At 32.4% G+C, this 23,102-nt stretch overlaps 2 protein-coding genes and 1 long non-coding RNA gene across 3 annotated transcripts; all 3 read right to left on the minus strand.

Moving 5' to 3' along the window:
• Window positions 1,423-3,375, minus strand: LOC18586181. Its single transcript, XM_018128771.1, has 2 exons — window positions 2,936-3,375; window positions 1,423-2,560 (listed from the first exon to the last, which is right to left on the minus strand). Exons 1-2 carry the CDS (start codon window positions 3,373-3,375, stop codon window positions 1,423-1,425), a joined length of 1,578 nt encoding a protein of 525 aa, XP_017984260.1.
• Window positions 8,471-10,633, minus strand: LOC18586176. Its single transcript, XM_018128726.1, has one exon. It carries the CDS (start codon window positions 10,573-10,575, stop codon window positions 8,560-8,562), a length of 2,016 nt encoding a protein of 671 aa, XP_017984215.1. The 5' UTR covers window positions 10,576-10,633; the 3' UTR covers window positions 8,471-8,559.
• LOC18586183 lies at window positions 21,455-22,798 on the minus strand. The gene is made up of 2 exons (XR_001929708.1): window positions 22,162-22,798; window positions 21,455-22,043 (listed from the first exon to the last, which is right to left on the minus strand). It is a non-coding gene; the product is annotated as an uncharacterized LOC18586183 (long non-coding RNA).

Genomic DNA, 23,102 nt, shown 5'->3' on the forward strand with positions numbered 1-23,102 from the left:
CATTTATGTTGACAATATATCTGCTGTTGTCATAGCTAAGAACCCTATACAACATGGTAGGCCCAGGCATATAAGGGTCAAATATCATGCATTGAGGGAGGCTGTGAAAGAAAATGAGATTAAGCTGAAGTACTGCAATGCAGAAGAGCAGTTAGTTGATACATTCACTAAAAGTTTGGGAAAAGAAATATTTGAATATCTGAGAACATGTCTGGGAGTTCACCAGATTAAGAATCATGGGGTTGTGTTGAAAAGTGATTCTAAAGCTGGTGAATGACTTGGCGGGAACCAACTGAAGATTGAAGATTGAATATGGAATATTTTATACGGTGTCGTTTCTTTTCTTTTAATATGTTAAAACGTTGGTCTTTACGTCGTTTTGTACCTTTACTTTAGCCATAGTGAAACGAAGGATATATAAGCCGTTTTAATGCCTGTTGCTCAAGTTGTACGACACATCTCAGTGTCATTTAGGTTATGTCCTTTTATTCCCTCTTGTACGCACATCAATGCTGTCGTTTTACTTGTCTCTGTTAAAGGTTTAACAAGCATGTCCATTGTGATGAGTTTGTTACTGTTGGCACTGCACAGAAAACAATGTATCGTTTTTTGTGCTTAGCTGACTCACCTTTGAGTCAGATCTTTCTGGAGAGTATATAAATGAAATTGCAACCGTTACTCCTTGGTTGCTTATTGTTCTCTGTTATTCATTGTGCCTTTTCAAATTTCCTCTGTTCTTCAAGCTTTCTTCATTTTCCCTTGAAAAGTTTTCCTTCAAAACTTCTTCAATATTTTGTTTCACAAATTGTAACTATTCCTCTAAGACTGTGTTTAATTAGTAGGAGGCAAAGAGAGGAAGGAATAGAAAGAGTGTAAATTTAGGAGAAATGGAATTTCCTTCCTACTTTGGTAGGAAAGATCAAAGGAAAATAGGTGGATATGTGTCTTTTTCCTCAAATCCAATTTTTTAAGCTTGCTATGGTCTAGCTAGCTAGTTTGTTCTGGAAAATTAAGAAAAAGATAAGAAAATGTCTGCAATAGTTTTGAAGCATGTAAAATTGTAACAGCTCTTAACATATTGTAAAGTATGTGTTAGAGTCACCATAACATAAGAAGATATCTGTTCAAATTTCAAGTGATCATAGCAAACAGATCAATTGCTTTGGACAAACAACACAGGATCATAAAAGATACAAGAAAATGTTGACTTACGCAAATATGATCACAAATTATTTTCAGTTTCAAAGGAAAAAAAAAAGATCTTAGAAGATCATATGATTAAGATTATGGTGAATCTTACAGAGTGACAGTATTCAAACATTTTGGAAACTATCAAATGATAAAAAAGTATAAATAGTTTTAAATCAATCCGCTAAAGAAATCGGCAACCTCTTCGTCTGATGGCTATCAGAACTACAATATTTACTGTGCCAATTCTGCACACTGAAGAGCCAGATCTGAGCAGGGCTGACCACATTTGGAACATTCAGGGTAAAGATGAACCTTTTGCACGAGAACAAGAGAGTGTGGATGATCGGTTTCTGCAGAGATCGTTCTGCCGAGCTTTATAAATGGGTAATCTCCATGAACACATTTGAAATGAGCTGACTTGTCACAAATTGCACAATGATAAAACCAAATGTTGGAGTTTCTTCTTTCTTCACAATAATGATGTTCTGAATAATCATTATCTTCATGGTATGTGAGTGTGAGATGATGTTCATCACATTGGTGCTCAGCTGTTTGTGGTAGCAGAGTACATTCGAAATGCAAATTAAAATTGCAACCCTTGCATCTGTATGCCGGCACATCATCAATATTGTGACCACAAGCATTGCAATGCCCATTACACTTGGGGTACAAGTGACGAGGGTGCTCCTTGTGTCCTTGACTTGTGCAGGTCCAAGATAATTCAGCACACTGAGTGCAGCAACAAAAACCCTCGAATTTGTAGGCAAAACCAGTATGCAGTAAACCACAAAAGACACATTTGAAAAAGTAATTTGGAATAAGGTTTAAGGACATCAGAGGCGACAGCCCAAGTTGCTTCTTCCTGGGTAACTCAGCACATGATTTGTGGAGAGAGAAATCAAATTCTGAACAGTGATAAAAAGAAGTCTCGATGAGTAAACTGCAACAGTCACAACATTTCTCATCCTTTGCTTCATCATATAACACTAAATATTGTTCGAGGCTGAAATGTTTTATCTCTGCATTTATCACATTTTCTCCAAGTTTGATCTCTTTAATGACAAGAAAGGATGGATCCGTAGTACCGATCGTCAACATTTGAAGTTCAATAAGTTTCTCATAAGCATCTTTTGACTCAATTTCGAAATACGAAGCAGGATATTCTTGGACACATTTCACATGGACAATAAACTTACACTCAGAACAATAGTAACTACCATACTCTTTGTTCACCTCCTCATGACAAATTCCACATTCCGGTATTCCACACTCATTTTCTACTACAAAATAGTTGTGGAAAATAAGATGGCAATGCCACACACTTTTGATGATGCGCGGTAATGAAATGCACTTCTCGTGGACTGCAAGGCTACATGTTGAGCAAATATAAGAAACATAATTTTCGGACATGCCACATGCATTACAAATTAAAGAGGATTGTCTTAAATACCTAAAGAATGGGTGTTCATGACGTCTATGTAAAATAATAGGTGATGGTGACAGACAGTTAATGTGAAGGTCAAACTTGCACATTGAACAACAGTAAAGAAATCCCCTGCGTTGGGTTTCTTCGCATATCTTACAAGGGAGACCATCACTATTAAATTGTAAAAAAAGGGCATGTTGGCGATGGCAAAGATGATTGATTTCAAAAGATAGCTCAACAAATTTCTTATGTAGACAAAATCCACAGTCAAGAGAAAAGTATACAGAATCTAATAACGGCATCCAACATACAAAGCACCTAGCTTCTTTGAGTTCTTCAGAATGATTTTCAGTAGAGAGCAATGGGTCTTTAAGTGCAATATGTTGAAGCTCTCCAATATTTTTCTCAGCAATGTTATATGAAAACAAAGCACACTTGATGTGGAGGTCTAAATTACAAGAACAACGATAAACAAACTTCTCACAGCTTTTGCTGCAGAAATCGCAAATACTCATACCTTCACCATATGGCGAGCTTGCTAGAAGTTTAAGGCTATGGTTGTGATGAAAGGGATGTTTCATCTCAGAGGGTGCCTCGGCGCACTTCTTATCAAGGTAAAACCCGCAGTCTGCACAGCTGAAGCTTGTACCCGACACCACCTCCCCACACCCGTAGCAATGAGCCTTCTTATTACTTTCATGGGTTGGCTCTTCATTGTAAACCAAAGGATTATTATGGCTGAAATGTTGAATTTCCATCTCTCCTTTCTTTTTATGTGAGTTTGAGGGTGACATTGCAATGCATGTTTTTGTTTAAGCGCAAGCCCATATATACACTTCAAAAGATTTTACTGCCAACGAATCAATTAAACTAAACAGCACAGTAATATCGAAAATTATCCAACACACCAACGTTTAAATTTTTTAAAATAAGTAGATTTAAAGGATTCTAACATGTATATAGAGTTATAATTTAAGTAAATTAATTTGTAAATTAATATAATTACTAAATAAACGCATCAATTGTATAAATTAATATAATTACATAACTAATTATATAAAGTATGAGAGCATTTTTTTTATTTTCCAAGAATAAAGTTAAAATGCTCGAACTTTCTCCCCTTTGAAGTTATGTCATTATTTTTGTTATACACACAATAAATTACCTAATTTTAAATTTAAAAATTAAGATTATTATTCTAAACACAATTCTCTCTTCTTTCACTTGAATTTAAGTAAATTGCGTGCTTTTTCTTATTTCTTTTGCTTGTGTTCTTTATTCCTTTCTTCCTTCTTTATTTCTCTTGACATGATATCAGTATCAACTGATCTCTTCCTTTTTTTCTTTATCCACTTCAAGTCTTGTGGGATTAATCCAACTTTCGAACAGGACTTGGGAAGTACGTAGTTAAAGAAACCAAAGAACATTCCATTAATTACTTGTTTACCTAATGACATCCTTGGTCTCATAATTTCCTTGCTTCCCTTTAGAACTACCGTCAAAACCAAATTTCTTTGTGACGCAATACAAGATGCTGTAATTACTATTTTGAGGTTCAATAGCATTACACTCTAGATGTCAATATTACTCTTATAGCCTTGTCTTATAAATTACTGACTCCAAAATACACTGTAATTGCATTCTACTTTGAACAGAGAACACATTGATGCTTGACCAAATATTAATATACTATATATAGTAATATTTCTTATGAATAATAAATACATGTCATTAATGAAAGATCTTGAGCAACACACCAAGAAACTCTAACAAAATAAAAAGTTGTCAATGTCATAATTTTTTTTTTTTTTTGAATTTGGGGAAAAAAGATTTAAATCTTGCTTTCTAAGTAGGACATCATATATCAATCAATGAATCAAATATTAAGGTATTATAAATGTCATAATTAAACGTTAATATTTTGAATTCATGAGTAGAATTTCCTTTCAAGTTGAGAGGCAAAGTGATCAAATTAATTAATTAATTAATTAATTAATGGTTGCTGATCAGAAGAGAATTAGTCGACATCTAATGATAGTCCATGCAAATCCAGCACCCTGAAAAGCACCAAATTTTAAATTCTTATGCTGCTTTTTACAAGAATATTTACCTATATATAACAAGAGACTCTGGATGGAGTTATGATAACTCTATTATATAGAGTTGTCTTATGCATCTTTGGAATCCAAAATTAAGCTAAGCCCTTCAATTTTAAGCAAAACATAAGTAATTTAATGCTTAGTAGAGTAATTTAATTTATGTCATGGCATTTATCATTTATGCAATTTCAATGAATTTCTTGTTAAAATCTCTCATTTCAGCCTCTAATTAATTAATTTTCTGATACTGAAAGATGTGCAAGGACTTGGAGCTCAAATGGCAAATGATGATGCCGGTGGTTTAAGAAAGGCCTCTGAACATACTGCAATGTTTCAAGCGTCACTCTGGCTACAGAACTCCAATCAACATGATTCTTGAACATATGGAAAGCTAAGAGGAAGAGCTACAATTTTATGTTAAGCACTTCACCTAGTTCAAAAGAGATCAGGGTCAAAACTGCGGAGGAATTCAACTGACTGCAGCAGACTGCAGTCAGTGATTGACAGCAGCTTTGGCTCCTAGGCACCAACACGTCAGTCTGCATATTTATAGCCATCCGATTTTGCATCAAATAGCCATCAAAAGGGGTATAAATACCATTATTTTTAGGGCTGAAAGAGAGGGGGATAAAAACACTAATTTGGGCAAAAGGAGGCTGACAAAAATGAGGGAAAAAGAAAAGGAAATCAAGAGATTGAAGGATCAAAAAGCTGCTCCAAAGAATTTCTCACTCTAGATTTGATTTTCTCTGTTTAACTCTTTTTGTAAAAATGTTTCATTTTGCTGAGATTTGTGTTTGTATTGTAAATATGTTGAGCTAGAACTTTTAATTTAGGATTATGATGGATGCTATTGTGTAGTTTGGATATTTTGGATTGATTTTCACTTGCTTTTTATGGGAATATCAATGTTTATTAAAATCTGCGCTTATTGCTTCATTTGTTGCTTGATCACCAACAAATTGAGTATAGATTTTTAGATGATGCTGGACAAAGATAATCTAAATAGTCCTAAGTTTGAGTAGTGTATGTTCATTCCAGGTTAACAAATTGAGTGGGTGATTAATTAATAGGATACATAGTCAATATAGGTCCTAAACTTAGTGAACCTAGCTTTAGTTAATTTTCTATAGACATATAGATAGTTAATGAAGCTAGGTAATTGTGTGATGACTTGACAGAGTATTATGCATGCTCAAGGAACCTAGACTAACATTGATCTTCATAAAAAGTAGATAATTAGTTGATCTTGTATCCCAACAAAGCAATAACTGAAATCATAATCCTAGGCTTTCATTATACTGTCTCCTCCCTATAATTTTAGTTTACAATTCTTAAATTAATTTAGAGTTTTAGACTAAATTTCATTTCATTTTAACAACTTGACTTCTTTTAGTGTTTGGATAAAATTTAGCTCGTTATAATTTTAGTAATTAGTAACAAATAATAAACCAACTCCCTGTGAAGGCAATAACTCACTCACTACTGTTTTACTTGTTGACGACCATGTGCACTTGCGTGACACCTTGCTAAAATTGACAAAGATCTTAAAGTAAATTCCCTTGATAAATTAGCAAGCAACAAGTTTAAAGGGATTGGATATAGTTTATGAATTTGCTATATATATATATAGCAGCAGGCCAATTACTGTTTTTTTTTTCTATGCACATTTGAACCCAACACTTTTGAAGCTTTCAAAGCATTTAGAATGACCAATTCTTTCTTCGCAATTAACAACACATTATGTTGCTTAGACTTGGCCGTGTGTTCAATTCTTTCGCCCTTCTAAACAGATTTTTCTTTAGTATTGGTTTCATACTACATAGTGAACAAGATCATATAGTATAAGGTGGAATCAAAATTAACATATATAGTCAAAAAATGGATAGAAAAGAAAAGATTTAATTGAAAATTGAACTTGCAATTGTACTAATTAATTATATCAACATCATCTTAAAAATTTAGATTTTAGACAGTGCTAATAAAATGGTATGTCACACATTTTTTAAAGTGAGCAAAAAAATTAAACTTATCTTGACCCCGGTCAACTTATCAAATAACACCAAAAAAAAAAACTATTTGAGAAATTAAACTTAGTAATTAAAATGCATCTCCTTATTTGGTTCATTGTTATCACTGTTTCCTGCATGTGTTGACTACATTAAAATAAAAATATTGTGAATAATTTATATATGGATATATTTTAACTGTCAAAACTAATCAATATAGTAATATTGAGTTGAGTTTGAACATAAAACTGCATTAATGTTAATGTCTCCAATTTCAAGATTTTTCAAAAATCAAAACCACGATTTATTCACAACTGTTCCACTGTCAATTAATGATAAAAAACAGCTTAAAGAAATTAACATGTTAGGTACCCCAAGCTTTATCATAGCTGGAGACATCAGCATCTATCTTGAATTAAAATTCAAAGTACATAATACGTATATATTTTTATATTAATAAAAATGAATAATTTCACAATTTATATTTATAAAATTTAAATCAATAATCAATAACGTGCTATTGTTTATATATTGAGGGGAAATTTTCACTAAAACAAAAAAGACTTTACAGAATAGCATAAAAATTCTCAACTTGCACTGCCTCGGTTTTAACCAACCCATCTACTAAAGAGTTCCAAGGTTCTAAGGTTTACAAGGTTTTTATTTAAGATTCTTGTTTAATAAGGTTATAAGGCTGTAGCTTGTAATGAGATTTACCAACTCCTTACAAGTTACAATGTTTACAAGCTAATGTCCCTTCACTTTATCCCTTCCTTTCTCTTTAATTTTATACAAGGGTGTCAATTCTCTTTCTCTTTTCTTTATCTATCTGATTTTTTTTTTGTTTTTTCTTGACATACAAGGAACAATGAGCATTCAAATTCTCTTTTTTTTCTTCTGGCTAATCCAAACCATTTTATTAATTTATCAAAAGGATACACCTCATGGACAAACATATTGCAGCGACTAAGATACATCATCAAAAAGAATAAGAGAAAAGTATCAGATCGATAACCAGTCATTACATTCAACTATGCTCCTTAAATAAAATGTAACAGGACCAAAACCCATTCACAAAACAAAGCATTGCCAGCTTTCCCACATCCAGAGAGACCCGACTAAGTTGTGAGGTGATGTGAATGGAAGTTTATACATTAATAACATGTTCAAAGCTTTCCCAAATTTTGTGCAATTTCATGTGAAAATAAAGAACATTTAATTTGGTGTGAAGGTTGAAGAAGCAACCTTGTCAAATGTTTTGTTTCACAAATTGCAACTCTTCCCATACGACTGTGTTTAATTAGTAGGCGGAAAAGAGAGGAAGGAATAGAGAGAGTAGAATTTAAGGAGAAATGGAATTTCCCTCCTACTTTGGTAGGAGAGATCATAGGAAAAGGGAAGGAAAATAGGTGGATATGTATCTTTTCATTTCCTCAAATCCAATTTTTGAAGCATGTTATAGTCTGTTCAGGAAATTTAAGAAACACAAAAGAAAATGTCAGCAATAGTTTTGAAGCATGTAAATTGTAACAGCTCCTAACATCTTGTAAAGTATGCGTTAGAGTCACCATAAAACAACAAGATATCTATTCAAATTTCAAGTGATCATAGCAAACAGATCATTTACTTTAGCCAAACAACAGAGAATCATAAAAGATACAAGAAAATATTCACTTTATACAAATATGATCACAAATTATTTTTAGTTTCAAAGAAAAAAAAATCTTAAAAGATCACATGATTAAGATTGCAGAGTAATTTTATTCAAACATTTTGGAAATTATCAAATCATAAAGAAGGATGAATAGTTTAAAACAACCCACTAAAGAAATCATCAGTAACCTTTGATGGCTATCAGCTCAACAATATTATCATCTTCAATGAAGTCTTTGAGGTGGCTACATCTCCAATGGATAATAAAGCTGCATCTTGTGTCTGCACACTCAAGAGCCAGATCTAAGCAGAGCTGACCACATTTAGAACATTCAGGGTAAAGATAAACTTTTTGCACGAGAATGAGTGAGTGTGGATGATCGGTTTCTACAGAGATCCTTCTCCCGAGCTTGATAAATGGGTAATCTCTAAGAACACATTCGGGATGAGCTGACTCGTCACAAAGTGCGCAATAGTAAAACCAAATGTTGGGGTTTCTTCTTTCTTCACAAATGTCACAATAATGATATTCTGCATAATCATTATCTTCATGGTATGTAAGTGTGAGATGATGTTCATCAGATTTGTGTTGAACTTTTTGTGGTAGCCGAGTACATTCCGGATGCACATTAAAATTGCAAGCCTTGCATCTGTATGCTGCTTCATCACAAATACTGTCACCACAAGCATTGCACTGCCCATTATACTTGAGGTAAAAGAGGAGATGGTGCTCCTTGTGTCCTTGACTTGTTTTGCTGGAGAAAGGAAATTCGACACATTGAAGGCAGCACGATAAATCCTCCCATTTGTAGGCAAAACCAGTGTGCAGAGAACTACAAGATGAACATTTGAAAAAGCAATTTGAAAGAAGGTTTAGGGACAACTGAGGGAACAACCAAAATTGCTTCTTCTTGGGTAACTCAGCACATGATTTGTGGAGATAAAAATCACATTCTGAACAACGATAAAAAGAGGTCTCAATGAGTACACTGCAACAGTCACAACATTTCTCATCCTTTACTTCATCATATAATACTAAATTGTGTTCATGGCTGAAATGTTTTATCTCTGTATTTATCACATTTTCTCCAAGTTCGATCTCGTTAATGACACGAAAGGTTGGATCCACCACTGTTGGATTTTCATTAAGCTTCTCATAATCATCTATTGACTCAATTTCGTAATAGAAACCAGTATCCTCTTGGACACATTTCACATGGACAATAAACTTACACTCGGAACAATAGTAACTCCCATACTCTTTGTTCACCTCCTCGTGACAAATTCCACATTCCAGTATTCCACACTCATTTTCTACTGCAAAATAGTAGTGGGAAATAGGATGGTGATGCCATACGCTTTTGATGATGCGCGGTAATGCTGCGCAATCCTTGTGAATTGTAAGGCTACATGTCGAGCAAATATAAGGAGCATAATTTCCTAACGTGCCACATGCATCACAAATGAATGACAATCGTCTTAAACACTTAGTGAATGAGTGTTCATGACTAGTGTCTTCAATAATAGGCAATGGTGACACACATTCAATGTGAAGGGCAACCTTGCACATTGAACAACAGTAAACAAATCCCCTGCGTTGGGTTTCTTGACATATCTTGCAAGGGAGACCATCACTATTAAATTGTAAAAAAAGAGAATGTTGGCGGTGGCAAAGGTGATTGATTTCAAAGGGTAGCTCAACACATTTTTTATGCAGGAAAAATCCACGATCAAGAGAAAAGTATACAGAATTTAATAATGGTGTCCAACATACAAAGCATTGGGCGTATTTGAGTTTTGCAGAATGATTTTCAGTATGTTGAAGCTCTCCAATATTTTTTTCAACAATGTTATATGAAAACAGAGCACACTTGATGTGGAGGCGTAAATCACAAGCAGAACAACTATAACCAAAGTTGTCACACCTTTTGTTGCAGAAATCGCAATTAAACCAAAGTTTACCATATGGCCAGCTTGATAGACGATCAAGGATGTGGTTGCGGTGAAAGGGGTGATTCATCTGTGAAGGTGCTTCGGCACAGTTTTTGTCAAGGTGAAACCCGCATGCCGCGCAGCTATACGCAGGACCCGACACCACCTCCCCACACGCATAGCAATAAGCCTTCTCATCACTTTCATGGCTCCGCTCTTCAATGAAAGCTAGAGGATGATTATGGCTAGGATGTAGAATTTCCATCCCTCCTTTATTTCTATGTGAGTTTGAGGGTGAGATTACTATAAATGTTTTTGTGCAAGCGCAAGCCCATTTATATATACTTTCAAAAATTTTACTGCCCAAGGAATCAAAACGAGAAATAGTTTATGGAAGGACCATTTTCACCCCTGTTTTTTATCTAATTTTAAGGGGGAGATTTTACTCTCTAAATGGATTTAATCTTTAATCTTTATTGCTTTCAACTTTGATGTGACCACTATTTCCCTTGGCGCCTCAATTAAAATAAACGTTATAGTAATATTGAGAATTATCCTATACACCAGCATTAAAATTTTTTAAATATTATAAGTAGATTTAAAGGATTACAACATTTACATAGAGTTATAATTTAAGAAAATTTATAAATTAATATAATTATTAAATAAAACACGTTGATTGTATAAATTAATAACCTTTCAAAAAATGGTATAAATTATTATAATTACATAACTAATTATATAAAGAAAGTGTGGATAGATCGATCACCTTGAAGTTAAAAACAGTCTAAGGAGAGAAATGTTTTGAAATAAACAAATAAATAGAAGAAGGAGAAGAAGAAAACAATTCTAATTACTTTGTTCTCTTCGAATTTATCTTGTGCTAAACAATTCAGATGAAAAATCAATACCATTATATATCTTTTCCATAAGAATCATCTTTTTATTATGTGTTTAAGAATAAGATTCTTTTTTTATACCTATCTTGTCATCAACAAAGAGAAAGTAAGGAATATGAGAGAAAATTTTCACTAAGAATAAAGTTAAAATGCTTAAACTCCCTCCGAAGTTATGCCATTCTTTTTTATATACATATAATAAATTATCTGGTTTTAAATATAAAAATTAAGATTATTATTCTAAATACAATGGCCTATAGCTCTCCATGATAAACCAAATTCTTTGTTCTTGTTTCCACGCCCATACCAGATTTCTATTGTCATGGGAGTCTTTGGCCTATTAGGCGAGAGGCTTGAAATGACATATCGGTATTGAGGTTGAATAAATTCACCTTTAAAAAAAAAAATACCAAAATCATTGATCCAGGAAATTGAAACTCAATAAAGTGAGCCCTCGCTACCAGGTTTAGTATAAATTCATCAAATCTATAGTATTAGGTTTAATATAAGAGTGTTTTTTCAGTTTTTTGAAAAATGTCTTACACCTCTCACGGGTGTAAAATATTTTATATGATCAATGGATATTTTTCTTATTAACCCGTGAAATGTTTTACATTTATAATAAATTTTTCGTATTCCAAAAAACCCTAAGTCCTAAAAATGTTTTTCGAAAAATATTTTATTTCTAAACAAACGGATCCTAATTGCGTTACTAAATTACACTTTTTCTTCTTTTTTTTTGTTTTTTCTATTTGGCCATTCTTTATTCCTTTCTTGCCCTTTTATTTCTTGAAATGCTATCAATTTTTCTTTCTTTCTTTTTTTCAGATGAACAATAAATAACTTGTTATAAATCCTTTATAACATAAGAATCATCTTTTTCACTACATGTGCCTAAGAATATGACTCTTTCTTTATACCAATCTTGTGATCAGTAAAGAGAAATTAAAGTATATGAGAAAAAATTTTCATATATATTTTTTCTTTTCCTTTTCAAGATAAAGTTAAAATGTTCAAACTTTCTCCACTTCAAAGCCATGCCAGTTCTTTTGGTATACATATAATAAATTATCCGAGGTTAAATACAAAAATAAAAATTATTGTTCTAAACACAGTTGTCTAATCTTCACTTGAGTTCAACTAAATTACAAAATAGATTATGCTTTATTTTTTTCCTTTTCTTTTTTCTGTTTGGCCCTTCTTTATTCTTTTCTTGCTCCTTCTATTTGTCTATAAATGGTATCAATTGATCTCTTTCTCGTTTTTTATCTGATCCACTTCAAGTCTTGTGGGATTAATCCAACTTTCTAACAGGAATTGGGAAGTAGTTGCTGAAATCAAAGAAGATTCCATTAGTCGTTTATCTAATGATACCCTTTTGTCTCATAATGCCTTGCTTCCCTTTAGAATTGCTGTCCAAATCAGTTTGCTTTGTGACTCAATGCAAGATGCTGTAATTACTATTTTGAGGTTCAAAAACATTACTCTCGATTGTCAATATCAACTCCAAAGGAGAGTATTCAAATCAAGATTTTATAATTTCTTAATTAGCACTTAAATATTTAATTTAATGATAAATATATATTTTTTATTAAACAGTCAAGATTAAATATTTTTTAATTTAAAAAAGAAATTACTCAATTATGCTATGAATTGGGCAATGAGCTACAGGCTCACCATGATAAATCAAATTCATGGGCGCAGGAAATTGAAGCTCAATAAATTGAGCCCTCACTACCAAAGTGGATCTCACCGATAATGAATCTAAATTTGGTCCAAAACTATTAAATTCTCAAATCTTCTAGCAGTCAAAAGGAAATGGATTTATCGTTTATGCAATTATTATTTAATTTTTTATGGTATAATATACAAAGAAGTTCCTAAACTATTCAGTAAAATTTAAATAAGTACTTATACTTTTATATTGAGCTAAATAAGCCTTTATACTTTTATTTTGAATCAAAGAAGCCTTTATTATTAATAATTGACTTAATTAAAATATCATTTACTATTCTATATCTCGTTACACTAATGTGATATACTAAAATATCATAATTGATGATGATGTGACATACTGACATATCATAATTGATGGTAATATGACATACTAATTTAGTATAATAATATGACCATTTGACATTCTTTCACCCTCCATATTAATGTCATATCATTACAATGTGGATATAAAATAACAAGTGACATTTTTACTAATGGCAATTAATTAATCATAATTTATAAGGCTTATTTGATTCAAAATGAAAGTAAAGGGGCTTGATTAAATGTAATAAAAGAATAAGGGCTTATTTGAATATTCTTAAATAGTTTAAGGGTTTATTTGAGCATTATGTCATTTTTTATTAATTATAAATAATTAAAGTAAGAGACAAAAGTCTTGTTCGATTTTTTTGTTTATAGAATGTCTTATTTGATTTGTTCTTAGATGTCAATATTACTCTTATGGCCTTGTGTTATAAATTAGTGACTCCAAAATACAATCAAATCTCATTTTACTTTGAACAGATAACAGATTGAGGCTTGACCATATATTAATATACTATATACAGTAGTATTTTTTATTCATAAAAAATATATACCATTTATGAAAGATCTTGAGCAGCACACCAAGAATATCTATCAAAATAAAAAGGCTGTCAATGTCAAGCTAATATTGTATCATAATTAAACATTAATATTTTGGTTCATGAGTAGAATATCCTTTCAAGTTGAGAGGCAGAGTGATCAAATTAATTAATTAATGGTTGCTGATCAGAAGAGAATTAGTCTGGCATCTAATGACAGTCCATGCAAATCCAGCACCCTGAAAAAGATCCAAATTTTTGTTTCTTATGCTGCTTTTTACAAGAATATATATAATTCAAAAGGGATTGGATATGGTTTATGAACTTGTTATATATCTAAAGCAGCAGGCCAAGTACTTATATATTTTTTTCCTGTGCACATTTGAATCCAACACTTTTGAAGCTTCCAAAGCAGTTAGTTTGTCTAGAATTGACCAATTCTTTCTTCACAATTAAAGCACATTATGTTGCTTAGACTTGGATATATGTCTAATATTTTTCTACAGTTTTAAACGAAAGTTTCTTTATGCATATACTTTCACCCTTCTAAAATATTTTTTTCTTTAGTATCATAACGTTGTTGGTTTCATACTACATAATGAACAAGATATAGTATAAGGCAGGATCAAAATTAACATAGTCTAATAGGGACAAAAAATGGATTGAAAACAAAAGATATAATTGAAAAAAATCCAATAAAATGGTATGTCACACATTTTTTAAAGTGAGCAACAAAATACTATACACTTCCCCTTATTAATTAAATCAATTATGCCAACTGTATCTTGACCCCAGTCAACTTAACAAATAACAAAAAAAAAACTATTTCAAAACTTCAACTTTGTAATAAAAATACATCTTATTTTGTTCATTGTTAGCACCGTTTTCTGCTTGTGTTGCCTATATTAAAATAAAAATGTTGTGAAAAATATAAAAATTCTCAACTCGTAGAATCTTGGCTTTACCCACCATCTATTAAAGAATTCTAAGGTTCTAAGGTTTACAAGGTTTTTATTTAAGATTCTTGTTTAAAAAAGTTATTATTGGAATCTATACTCGAAAAGATAAGAAGAACACACGAAAAAATAATAGATACTTAACAGTTAACAACAAAAAAAATAAGAAAGAGTTTTGAATGTGAAAATTGGTTCAAGGCACGCTATGGAAGGTGCTGACTTTAGAGTCAATTTCCATCGTTACCTTTATGCAAATAGCAATCGATGACGTCTTACTCCTAAGATACAACGAACCACTTAAAGATATTCTAATGTGCACTCAAATAGAAAACCTAGCAAACTTATAAATCTCTCGACTGCTCTGGAAGGAATTTTAGAATCAAGAAGAATAGAGTTTTTGGAAATATCGAATGCTTAGAATGAATTTTTCAAAAAGAGGGGCTGGGTATTTATAGATAGTAAACCATCACCAACATGCCTCTCCATTCAAACACACCTATTCAGAAGTGAACAAATGTGTCTTTCTAAATGTACATGCCTTTCTACAATAAAAAAGTCATACCTTTCCAATAGATACATTGAATTTTGAATCACCAAAAATAAAATAAGAATTTAAATAAAATGCCGACAATTCCCCACATGATTCGAAATTTAAGGAATACAAAAACAGTCTTTTACAATGCATTTGGTAAAGATATCTTGTGGACTTGAACCTTATTTAGTATGAGAAAATCCATTTGGAAGAACCGTAGTGAACTTGCATCTTGAACTAGGATCTTCTAGCTCGAGCTTCAATTCATTATACACATCGTATGAGATTTTATTAAGTTCTAAACAAGGTCATGTTTTAACGACCTTGTGCTCGAATTTTGCTTCTTGAGTGCTCTAGTGAAAAGCCCAATCTCATAGGTTGCAGCCTCACAACCACACTCAAATAGGTGAATTCTTTAAGGACATGTGTAACGGAAGCATATCCTGCATAACTTGCTACGAACTCATTCAGAGCATGTGCTCCTCCTAACCGCTACATTAACTACCATAGAATTATGGTGAGACTATAAAACTTTTTTAAAAATGGTACTCCTTCAATCTGTAGACAACTTGTTTTTATAGCCTTGAACTTTCGTTTTGGGATCTCCAATCAGAAAGTTTGGGTTACCACTACCAGTAATTTCTAATTAATAGGCTCTAGTCCCATCTCTCTTGAACACGTAATGACTTGCTTTTTAGCCAGTCCTTTCGTTAATGGATCCACAATATTCTTTGAAGAAGGAATGTAATCCAAAGTGATTACTCCATTTTTAATTAAACTCATAATTGTTTTCTGCCTCAAACGCAGATGTCTCTGTTGCTCATTTGAGTTCTTTTGTTTACATTTCGCAATAGCCGCTTATTTATCACAATGAAGGCAAATTGCAAGAATTGGTTTTTCCATAATTGGAATATCCATTAATAAATGTTTAAGCCATTCCACTTGTTGTACCATTGCATCTAACTCGATTATCTCGGATTCCATGAGGGATCAAGAAATACATGTTTGCTTGGAGGATTTCCATGCAATAGCAACTCCATCTAATGTAAAAACACATATTGTGGTAGCTTTAGTTTCATTTGAATCAAAGATCCAATTTGCATTGATGTAACCTTTAAGCACAGTTGGATAACCCGAATAGTGTACACCTAATGATATGATACCCTTTAGAAATCTTAGTATCCTTTCTAATACTATCCAATGATTTATATCAAGATTACTGGTATATATACTTAGCCTTCCCACTGCTTGTGCTATATCAAGTCTCGTAGCATTTGAGAGATACATGAGTATACCAATAATTTGAGAGTATAACAACTGAGAAATAAGCTCTCCAACATTTTTCCTTAATCTCACATTAGGATCATAAGGCGTACTCACGGGTTTACAATCATATTTATTGATTTTCTTCAATATTTTCTCAATATAATGTGATTGTGTAATTGTAATTCCCATAGAACTTCGTAAAATCCTAAGTCCGAAAATAACATCTGCCTCTCCTAAATCTTTCATGTCAAAGTTATTTGACAAGAAATATTTAGTCTCCTTAATAATACTCATATTGCTATCAAAGATAAGAATATCATCGACATACAAACATAATATGACACATCCAAGGTTAGTAACTTTAATATAAACACATTTATCAGAGTTGTTTATCGAAAATCCATTTGACGAGATGACTTGATCACATTTTTCATGCCATTGCTTTGGGGCTTGCTTTAATCCGTATAAAGATTTCATTAGTTTACAAACCTTATGCTCTTGACCCGGTATGACAAATCCCTCTAGTTGTTTCATATATATTTCTTCCTCTACTTCAATATTTAAAAAGGTAGTTTTAATGTCCATTTGATGGATCTCCAACTTATATATGGATACCAAAGCTACAAGCACTTGGATTGTCGTCATTTTTGCTATTGCAGAATAGGTGTCGAAATAATCAAACCCTCCCTTTCGAGAAAAACCTTTTGCAACTAATCTTGCTTTGAAATTTTCTATGGACCCATCTAGTTGAAGTTTCTTTTTAAATATCCACTTACAACTAATTGGTTTACACCCCTTAGGCAATTTTGTCAAAATCCAAGTTTTATTGTTTATTAATGACTTCATTTCAGCATTTATGGCATTTTTATAAAAAATAGAGTTTACAGATGATGTGGCCTCTTGTACGTTCGAGGATCATTTTCCATTAGATAGGTATAAAAATTATTTTCAAAATTTTTCTCTACTCTCGCTCTTTTGCTTCTTCTAGAACCGTCTATATTGATTATATCTTCTTCTTCTTGCTCTATCAAAATTAGAATGCATTCAGAAGGGGCTAATTTATTTACCTTAATTTTCAAGGGTAAAATATCCTTAAAATACAACATCTCTTGATTCTAAAATAGTGTTGATACTTATATCAGTCATTTTGGATTTTATTACTAAAATCCTGTAAGTGACACTATCTTGGGAATAGCCCACAAGAACTCCTCAATGGTTTTAGGTCCAGTTTCTTCTTTCTAATTTTTGAAATTTTTACTTTTGCCAAGCACCCCCACATTCCTAAATAATTTAAATTGGGTTTCCTCCCTTTCCATAATTCATACAGAGTTTTGTCTAATTTCTTTTAAGGAACTCTATTTAGAATGTAACATGCAGAAAAAAGTGCTTAATTCTATAAGTTTTTTTAGAGTTCGAAACTTGAGAGCATACAGTTTACTAGATCCAACAAAATTCAATTTTTCCTTTTTGTCACATCGTTTGATTGGGGTATGTGAGGGGGGATACTTGATGGATAATTCCATTCTCATTACAGAACTTTGAAAACTCTATAGAATCATATTCTTCTCACCTATTTGAAAAAAGAATTTTGATTTTTTTTCTTGTTGATTTTCAACTTCATTTTTATATGCAGTAAATATAACCAAAGCCTCATCTTTTGTTCAAATTGGAAGGACATAACAATATTTAGAAAATCATCTATGAAAGTAATAAAGTATCTTTTACCATTCCTAGAGTAAACTTAAATGTCACAAACATCGTTACGTATTAACTCTAAAATTGCAGATTTTCTAATTATAGATTTAAAAGGCTTTTTAAGTAATTTAGACTGCACACAAATTTCACATTTTCTATGCATGTTTATGTCAGATTTAGGAATAAGATACAAATTCATCATTCTTTTAATAGACACATTATTAATATTCCCTAAACGACCATGCCAAACATTAGAACAAAGAACAACATTATGAAGAGAAAAACTATTATTATTTTCGTTACTATGACAAACAACATTCGATACATTTAACTTGAAAAAACCCTCGAATACTTATCCTCTACCGACAAATGTCTCATTTCTACTAATTACAATTTTGTTGGATTCAAACAATAATTTATAACCATATCTAGTAAAAAAAGAGTCGCTAATCAAATTCTTTCCTAATGTCGAGCACATGTTGCACTTTACGAAGGGACAAGGTCTTCCCAGAAGTTAGTAATAAATCTATTCTTCCTTCTCCTTTCACTTGTGCAATTGAAAAATTAGGCATGTTCATGTAATTTTTGTCAATGACCTAATATTTTAAATATATAGATTGGTCAGCACAAACATGGATATTAGCACCAGTATCAATCCACCCATCGATAGACTCACACTAAATTGACCACAAGAAACAAACCTTTTGTCATCCTCACTATTCACAACATTCACTTGTGAGACCTGAGTCTTAGATGTCTTTTGGCCTTTGCAAAGCTGACAAACTCTTGCCAAATGCTTCAGTTTTCCAAAAACAAAGTGAAATCTCTTCTTTTTCTTGTTAACACTAGATGGTTTTTTACAAAAATTATCTTTTGAAAACTTTATTTTTTCAAGTTTGAATTTTTCCCTTCCACAATGTTTACTTTGTCTTCAAACTCATTGGATAGTTTATCCTTATCTCTCTGTTTTTCTTCAATTCGAAAGGAGACATTTAAATTGTCCATAGTTAAAGTCTCACATTTGTGTTTTAAGGACAAAGCCAAAGATTTCCATTTGGAGGAAGTTTTTCAAGCAAAGCACCCACATGAAATTTTTCACACATTTCAATTTTCCTTTGGTTCGATTCATGAATAAGAACTTGAAAAAGGTGTGCTTGTTCCATAATAGTTTATTATGAGTCATTTTGAAGTCCATATATTTTCCTATAATATAGTTGTCAAGACCTTCATCCTCTTTATCTTATATCTTTTCTAGTGTTTCCCACAATTCATGTGCAATTTTTGTAGTGCAAAAGATATCGTAAAGATTACTAGACAAAGCAAACAAAATACAACCATAACAAAGATAATCTTTATCTAATTGTGTTTATGTGCTTGTGGTCATAAGTTAGAATCAAAGTTTTGATTTGAAGGTTTACCAAGATTAGGATTTTCATTTGAAGAATCAATAAGATTGGAGATGACAGAAAAAAGTCCGAAGGTCCCTACCCAATAACTCATTTGATTCTGCCATCTATGAAAGTTTTGCCCAGAGAATTTCTCTAGCTTTGCAGAAAATTATTCTTTAATAGAAACCATTTTTTTAAAAAAAAATGCAAAACCAATATTACTCTGAAATTGTTGGAATTTATACTCAAAAAGATAAAAAAGACCACACAAAAAATAACATATACTTAACAGTTAACAACAAAAGAAATAAGAAAGAGTTTTAAATGTGAAAATCGGTTCGAGGCACATTATGGAAGGCATTGACTTCAAAGTAGATTTCTGTTGCTACCCAATGCAAATACCAATCAATGATGTCCTACTTTCAAGATACAATGAACCACTCAAGGATAGTCTAATGTGCACTGATATAAAAATCCAGCAAACTTATAAATCTCTAGATTGCTCTTGAAAGAATTTTATAATGAAGAAGAATAGAGTTTTTAGAAATATGGAATGTTCAGAATGAATATTTCAGAAAAAGGGGCTGGGTATTTATAGACAGCGAACCGTCACTAACGTGCCTCTCCATTCAGACACACCTATTCAAAAGTAAACAAATGTATCTTTCTAAAGGTTCATGCCTTTCTACAATCAAAAAGTCATTACCTTTCCAATGGACACATTAAATTTTAAATAACCAAAAATAAAATAAAAATTTAAAGACCAACAGTTATAAGGTTTTAGCTTGTAATGAGATTTACGAATTTCTTGAAATGTTTACAAGTTAATGTCCTTTTAACTAACAAGGGTAAAATTTGACAAAGATTTACTTTCAAAATCATAAATTAATTAATTAGTTATCTACAAGAAACCCTTAATTTTTAGAACATTTTTTTTGCTCAACATTAATTTGTAGAAAATTTTCTGAAATAAGCAAAAATTAAAAATCTTCAATTGAATTGAGAAATGCTTTTCAATACAGTTAGAGCTATTTAATTTTCAGCTAAAGTAAATAAACCGCATATTAGTAAGATTCAATAACAAAACAAAAGCAAGCACCATAAAGAAGACGTTACATAATAACATATATATAAGTTCTCAACTCATGGAATCTCGGCTTAACCAACCCATCTGCATCATCTAGGATGGGGATTTTTGGGTTTGCTTGTTGTCCTAGAATGATCATTGTGAATAGGGGTCGTTTCTTTGAGCTTCTGTTTTTGTTTTAGGTAGCTGTTTCACTGTTAAGCCCTGCTTGTTTAAAGGGCGTTGTATTGCTGAATTTAGGTGATTGTCGTCTTGGGCTGCTCTTATTATTATTATTAATTTTTGCATCAATCTTTTGTGCTTGTATAGATTTTTAAAGCCCTTATAATAATTTTGTGTCATGGAAAGTCTCCCGCAGATCATGTGAGAAATTTGATGATGGCATAATGATAATGTTGGCCAATAAAAACAAAACTTTTTTTTAAAAAATAGATTCTTGTTTAATAAGGTTATAAGGTTATAGCTTGTAATGAGATTTACGAACTCCTTATAATGTTTACAAGTTAATGTCGCGTTAACTGTATCCCTTCCTTTTCCTTTAATTTTATAAAAACTCTCCTTCTCTTTTTTTTATGTATCTGATTTTCGCTTTTGTTTTTTCTTGACATACAAGGAACAATGAGCAATAAGAACTTCCTTTTTCTTTGGGCTAATCCAAACCATTTTATTAATGTTTCAAAGGATACACGAAATCGAGTATTGCCAGCTTTCCCCGACTAAATTGTGAGAAACCTTTTGCACGAGAACAAGAGAGTGAATGATTGATTTCTGTAGAGATTTTACTCCCGAGCTTTATAAATGAAAATTCTTCAAAAACATATTTGAGATAAAATGAATTATCACGAATTGTACAATGGTAAAATCAAATATTAAAATTTCTTATTTTTTCACAAATGTTGCAATAATGATATTTATAAATAATCATTATGGTATATGAGTGTGAAACGATGTTCATCACATTTGTGCCGAACTGCTTGTGGTAGCAAAGTACATTTAGCACATTAAAATTGCAATCCTTGCATCTGTACGCTGATTTGTCGCACATACTGTCACCACAAGCATTGCACTACCCATTATCCTTGTGGCATAAAAAAGGGAGGTGCTCCTCGTGTCCTTGACATGGGCAGGCCAAAGAAAGTTCAGCGCACTGAACGCAGATATATCATTTTGTTACTTTGTCCTTCATTTTTATTTATTCGTCACTTATTATGGTCAGAATTAGTTAAAAGATCCAGTGAGCTTTAAAGTTTCAAATTCAGTCCTCATGTCATAAAGTGGCATGGCCCAGGGAAATGTGGATTGGCAAACAGGCCCAAAGCAACCAAAGTAATCTGAAACAGATCAATTATAAGGGACTAAAACTATCTTAGCTCCAGCATATTCTGGAAACCAGAAGAACAACAAATAAAAAATTAAAAAAATAAAAAGAGAAAAAGGGAGAGAGGCAACAGCTCAGCAGGGTGCGAACAAGGCAGTTGCCTCGCCAGATGCGAAATTTTCTCATCTAGCAGTAGTCCTCCGATGCTAGGGGCACCTATGTGGCTGCATCCCCAGTATCCACGCCAGATATATGACGCTCCAATTAAAGCGAAGGATCCCTAGAAAAATCCCTAAAAAAACCCTAGCAGCAAAGAGAGCAAACCAAAAAGAAAAATACCTTCAAAAAAAATCTAGTAGCCAGAAACCACAATAAAGCCAAAAATTTTAAAGAAAAAAGGAAAGGTCGCAGATTTTGAGAGATTCAGAGGTTTTTGGGGTGCGATCAACTGATCGCCGGTGAGGGAGAAGAGGGATTCGCAGATCGCCGGTGAGAAGAAGAGGAAAAATTGCAGTTTTTGGGTCCAATCTTTGGCGGAGCAGTAAATATGGAGAGGGTTGAAAGGCTTGGGTTTCGGTTTTCCAGTCATCAGTGGAGAAAGAGAGAAGAAAGGTTGCAGTCTTTGAAGGCTTAGAGAGAAGTTGGAGGAACGGCGTTTAGAGAGAAAAAGTGAGTGGAGAAATTGGGAAGAGAAGAAAGAAAAGAAGTTTATATACTAGGGGTAGGGAAGGATTAAGCGGCAATGTTTTGAGGAGATAGGTTTGTTCCAAACGACGTAGCTTTTAATGTTGGAAGGGCAGTGGTCTGTGCATCAAAACGGTGCGCTTTGGGAGCAAGATCCGCGGGCCGTAGAGAAGCTGGTTGATTGAAGCGGGCTGCCTGTTTGGGTCAATTTGGCCCATAAAGGTAAACCCTTTACCATATTTCTCATATCTGTTGTGATTTGGGGTTGGTTTGTTTTGTTGGTCTTTAGAATTATTGTTTAATTATGTAGGATTAGGGTTAGATTATTTTTGCATAATGTTTTAAAAATTCTTAGATATTATTTTTAGGTTTAGGAAAATAATACCAA

Source organism: Theobroma cacao, chromosome 10, assembly GCF_000208745.1.
Source record: "Theobroma cacao cultivar B97-61/B2 chromosome 10, Criollo_cocoa_genome_V2, whole genome shotgun sequence".
In the NCBI taxonomy this organism is placed as follows: Eukaryota; Viridiplantae; Streptophyta; class Magnoliopsida; order Malvales; family Malvaceae; genus Theobroma; species Theobroma cacao.